The sequence below is a fragment of the Schistocerca americana genome, chromosome 2, assembly GCF_021461395.2.
Source record: "Schistocerca americana isolate TAMUIC-IGC-003095 chromosome 2, iqSchAmer2.1, whole genome shotgun sequence".
NCBI classification, from domain to species: Eukaryota; Metazoa; Arthropoda; class Insecta; order Orthoptera; family Acrididae; genus Schistocerca; species Schistocerca americana.
In genome coordinates this window covers 478,447,835-478,453,834 of record NC_060120.1, presented here as the reverse complement: position 1 = coordinate 478,453,834, position 6,000 = coordinate 478,447,835, and the positions used below count along the sequence as shown (strand labels likewise).

The window sequence follows — 6,000 nt, the reverse complement described above, 5'->3', positions numbered from 1 at the left end:
CATATGGAGGTGAAACAGCAGGTACAATTTTTTTTTTATAAATCTTCATTAAACAATTACTAAAGCTTTTTTAAAGATATTTAAACATATTTAAAGCTAAATCTATGAAAATTAGTATTTGGCTTCTAGAGAAACATATGTTAGGAAATGAAATTTATTATGGAAATATAACAAGAAATCATAAGGCAGGATTAACTAACATCTCAGACTCAAGGCACCAGAATCGCTTTTCGGTCAGAAGTACATTCGGAAAAGACCAGGCTTCTGTGCCCTTAATAAGCGCAAAAGTTTAGAAGATGTTGCAGTTTTGAAGAGGATAAAATTCGATTAAAGGGAAAAGAAAAAATCCGTGCACGCCATACAGGTTACGCGAAGGGAGCAGCGGGCGCTAAACGAGTCTCTATATATAAAACGAAATGGAAATTTGTGGTAAGGTCTTACGGGACCAAAATGCTGAGGTCATCGGTCCGTAAGCCTACACACTACTTAATCTAACTTTAACTTACGCTATGGACAACACACACTCATGCCCGAGGGAGGACTCGAACCTCCGAGGGGGAGAGCCGCACTGGACCGTTACAAGGCACCCTGGACTGTTACAAGGCACCCTAGACCGTTACAAGGCCTTTACAAGGCACCCTGGACCGTTACAAGGCACCCTAGACCGCGCGGCAAACGAAATTTCCTGACTGAGTGACTGACTGACTGACTCATCATCGCCCAGCCCAAACCACTGTGGACAGAAACTTGAAAATTGGAGAGGATGTTGATTTACACTGCAGGCGTCGTTTAAAAAGGATTTTTCGAAATTCCACCCCCAAGGAGGTGAAACAGGGAATGAAAGGCGTTTTGAAAATATGTCGCTATTAAGGCAATTTTGAAGTTATAACTGCGTAAATTGGTAGTTGGTTTCACGGTCAAAGATAGATATATATTTGTTTCAGCTTTTTTCGGAAATATATCCCCTAAGTAGCTGAGATAGTAGGTGAAAGTTTAAAAAAAAATAAATCATCAAATAAATAAATCCTTATTAAAAAATAAATCATTATTAAAGAATTACTAATGCATTTTTAAAGCTACATCTACGAAAATTGGTATTTGACTTCTCGGTTAAAAAAATAAAACATTGTTTCAGTGTTTTTGGGAGTTCAACTACTTGGAGGATGAAATAGGGTATGAGAGTTTTCACGCAGCTATTTCATTATGAAAGCATTTCTGAAACTAAATCTCTGAAAATTTGTGTTTGGCTTCCCGGTTAGAAAAAAATATATAATGTTTCACCCTTTTGGGAAATTCAACTCCTAAGGGGTTGAAATAGAGCTTGACAGATTCACTGACTTTTCATCGTCCAGTGGAAACTGCTTAGGATGGAAACTTGAAATTTGGAGAGAGTGTTGATTTTACACTGTAGGTATCGTTTAAGAAGCGATTACTGGAAATGCCACTCCTGACGGGGTGAAATAGGGGATGAAAAGTTATATGGAAATATATTGCTGTTAAGTCAGTTTTGTAGGTACAATTACGAAAATTAATACTTCGTTTCTCAGTCAGAAACAAAAAAAGTACATGTTTTAGCAGTTTTCGAAATTCCGCCACTAAGGAGGTGAAAGTTTTTTTTAAATAAATCATTCTCAAAGAACAGCTATAGATACATTATGAAAATCGGTTTATGGCTTCTCGGTTAGAAATTAAAAGTACTTGTTTCAGTGTTTCTGGAAATTAAGCCGCCGGCCGGAGTGGCCGAGCGATTCTAGGCGCTTCAGTCTGGAACCGCGCGACCGCTACGGTGGCAGGTTCGAATCCTGCCTCGGGCATGGATGTGTGTGATGTCCTTAGGTTAGTTAGGTTTAAGTAGTTCTAAGTTCTAGGGGACTGATGACCTCAGCTGTTAAGTCCCATAGTGCTCAGCGCCATTTTTGAAATTCAGCCCTTGGGGAGTGAACATTTTCAAGAAAAATCATTATAGTAAGATATTTTTAAAGTTAAATCTATGAAAACTGTTATTCTAATTAAAGGAATGTGCCAGAGGATAATAGTATCTATGGAAGTATCACCACAAGATCTCAATAGGTAGGATTAACAAACACCTCCGACTCCAGCTACCATAATAGCTCAGTGATCAGAAGTATATTCCGTAAGAACCATGCTGCTATGATCTTAATTAGGACGGAGAGTTTAGAAGGTGTTGCAATTTCTGAACAATATAAAAATTTCGTTAAAGAAAAACAAAAAATCCGTGCAGAGCATACAGTCTAGGAGAGCGAAGGAGCGGGTAGTCATTTTCTTTATAGGGAACACAACACAGTTCGTGGCTAATCCCCACACAAATTTAAAACTGTTGCAAAAGTGGATGTTCATTGCTACTATATTTCAGGAACCATTTTCATCGAGAGATTTAATTTCCTACATAATCTGTCAAGGACGAATCGAAAAGAAACGACCAGTAATCACTATGCTTAAGCAGTCCTAATACCTGTGCTATCCTCCTGATACAGCTGGAAGCACACTAGATGCGATACGCAATGTGCTAAGCAATATGCAACACCCTGTGAAGTCAATTTCGCCATTTACATGGCTTTCTACGCATTCCATTTGCTTATGGAACGAGGAAAGAATTCCTGCTTTTAATGTCCCTGTGTGCACTGCACTAGCCTCATCAGTGTAATACTCGTTCTTGAAACTGTGTAAGGAAATTTTCGCGGTTAGTCAGCGCCGTACCTTCAAGCGCCCACAAGTTCGGGTCATTTGTAGATATAGCACTTCACTATACAGTTAAATACGTCTGCGGAAATACATGCCGTAATTATATTTCAAACGAATATATTACGTACTTTAGTAATAAGGGGAGTGATACATCAAAAACTAGTACAAGTTGCATGGCGCTTCAGAATTTCCAAGTCTCACACTCGGTACCCTCTTTAACACCACAAGCTATTAGCATCACATGTTACAGTGTGAATTAAAACAAGCACTAGTTTATTTTTATGGTAATAAGGAAGGCACTCTAGCGCGTCTCTGCCCACATTCCTGTGCAGCGGCTGCTGCATGGCCGTAATCTTCGCATTTGTCCCTTCATCTGTTCGTTGATGTGTTGCCCCAGCAGAGGGCAGCACTCTCGGAGCGTGCAAGATGGCCTCCGACGGGCCAGGTGACATTTGTGCCAGTAGAATGTTTTAATGTCATGTAATTAAAGAATGGAGGTTAATTTCCTCCAGACATGGATGAATTAGGGCAACATCCATGCATACGTGTGAAACGAAAGTATGTTAGGACGATTTATCAGTATTCCGATAAAATCCACGAATTATTCGCGGTACGCCTGTGTGAAAGAAATCAAAAAAAGCAAGACGTGTCAAAAACTGGTGGATGGGTGCTGCTTGGAATCGAACCAAGTAAGGGCGGCGAACATCCGGTGCTTAAGGAAACAGCAGCGAAAGTCCAGGTGAGCGTCATTCCTTAAAATATATGTTGTGCTTTTGACACAAATTTCGGAAAGCAATTTATACATTTTTTTGTGTTAAAACAGCCTATCGGGCAATAAGTACTGATGGTAGAGACGAAATGTTTGCTACTATATTTAATTCCATTCTAGCTGGCGTTAGGTATTAGGTAATAATCACGGCTATTAGTACAAGCTACACACCTGTCACTAGCTCCTTTTACATTCACTATAATTTCTCACCAGCGCTTTCTTTTCAAATGCAAAATTAATTTTTCTAAGGTTGTTTTATCACCTCATTTCGTATAATTTAAGTCTACATACAAAACAGGTCGCGTGAAGTAAATGATTCACAGTTCATTAACATCGTCGTCCATGACGTAAAATGACGGAGCAGTTACGTATCCTAAGAACTATATATATCTTTCGTACTCTCGATAACGTTAGTTTTGCTCTGTTTTACTTTTTTTTTTTTCTCCTCCCTTAAATACGCTGAGTCAAATCACGAGCTCATCGTGCTTTCTGAATTGTTGTTTTGATATCGAATGTAAGTCAGACGAATACTACGTTTGTGTTAAATGTTGAAGTGTGTGAGATTAAATGATGCTGTCAGAAAAGGGCTTTAAATTGCCATGATAAATACGTAATTGCACAAGCAACAATTCATTGAATGCTTTTGAATGACTTTGCAGTGTTAGGGAACTAATGCTGCTTTTATGCTAAAAGTTTAGCGCGTTAGTGCAAAACATTTTCAGCTGTAACAGACGACTACTTTGTGAAGATAATCGACCCACTAACAAACCTATCAATTGGAATATATCCGAGGTAGCAAAATAAATCATACAGAACGAAGGTTACATTCAGATCCAGTTCTGTAGCGGGCTTTACACAATAAAGAAATTATTCTTAACAGAAGGAAAATATTTTTCCGACAAATTGAAAGTCATGAAGTGTTTATTTTTAGTAAAATCAAATGCAACGATACTTTTTTAGCTACTACACCGGTGTAATCCGTTTTATGCCCACTGTTAGTTTACACGAAAGTTATGTTTGTAAGTACAAAATTAACTGCATGTTTTTATAGAAATTTTGCTATGTACACTGAACAGTCACCACCAAAATATGTCTTGGCAGGTAATTAGTGCAACTAAGGGATTGATAGAGCAGCAAAGTTGGCATATGCCATGTATTTTCCTACAGTATTATTTGCATTCTAGTAGTTTCGGACTTGCTGATATCTGTGCAAATGTCTCGAAGACATTATTACATGTTTCAGAATGTTTCGAAGCTAAGCAGTAACGGTCACAGTGACTAAGTGTGTATCAGTTTTCGTAACAAAGATACCGCCCGTATCTCGCAATTATGATGTCATATCTGTAACTGGATTCAAACTTTGTTTCTACCAAATTGTGTGTGTACTGTGTTATCGATAAATGTTTAAATCTGTAATGTGATCTCTCTCTCTCTCTCTCTCTCTCGTGTGTGTGTGTGTGTGTGTGTGTGTGTGTGTGTGTTTTGGTAGTCAGCTGTTGCGGCTCAATTGTTTGATCTTCATACGCCCTCGATTTGTTCAATCGGAGCGAGGTATGAAAACCGGCTTCACTTTCAATACCGCAGTTTACCTCCGACATTCGTTAAGAGTATAACAAAAATGAGAGGAAGAAGCGTTGTTAATTCTTGGATGATTTGTTGGGCATTAGCGCACTGTGGAAATGACCGAAAACACACTGCGTCTGCGTATGACTATAAAATTCAGTAATTAAAATTTGTAACATGCTTGCGTTTGAAAGAAAATTTTAGGACAAACAAAATTCACCTAAAAAGGACTGAGTATTTAAAAAGGACCTTGAGTTGCTACTGCAGCTTCGCATTTGCAGAACTATGACTACCTGATGACTTTCGTGCGCCAATTCCGTTGAGTGTCGCGCTTGAAGAGACACACAACATTGTCTCATTGTATTGAAATTCACTCCTCGATTTGGTGGCAGGTGGATACTATTGTACTGTATATAGCCAGGATATTATTATTATGCGTCGTAAAAATACGTGCGGAAATTCATTAAATATTTATTACATGCTGTTTCTTCTCTTCTGCCTGCAATATGAACTTAGTAATTTTTTGCGTAATAAAAACTGGTGGTGTTAGTTTTTCCATTGATGACGTACGATGGAATGGTTTGACGCTTGCCTTGAAAAGGAAAATTTCTTTAAGGCAAACAACCGTACAAAACTATGCTGTAAACATTCATCGCCCAGGTGTTTTGACATTGAAGCAACTGGTGTACCGAAACTAAAGCCAGATGAAGTGCTTCCAATTTTTTATTTAATTCAGTAAATTAAATAACGAATAAAAGAGAGACCTAAACAACAACTGTCATCTGCATCGAACGGTGGGGGCTTGAGATGCATTTTGCCTGTGTTTTTATCGAAATTGCTGTAGAAAAAATGGCAATGCGCAAGTTTAAATCGAGTAACCGAATAGTTTTATTTTGTCTGACACTACGTTCAGCCCAAGTTTGATTTAGTTTGTATAAAAATCAATGAGTAGCAACATGAGTAGT

General features: G+C 38.3%; 1 protein-coding gene across 1 annotated transcript in view; it reads left to right on the top strand.

Annotated features, from left to right (window-relative positions):
* The first annotated feature begins 3,130 nt into the window (after positions 1-3,130).
* LOC124595156 (probable ribonuclease ZC3H12D) overlaps positions 3,131-6,000 on the top strand; it is a 580,746-nt gene continuing 577,876 nt past the window's right edge. Inside the window, exon 1 of the mRNA XM_047133759.1 lies at positions 3,131-3,442. Coding sequence (XP_046989715.1) covers positions 3,218-3,442 — 225 coding nt within the window. The 5' untranslated portion in view covers positions 3,131-3,217. The remainder of the gene's footprint in view (positions 3,443-6,000) is intronic.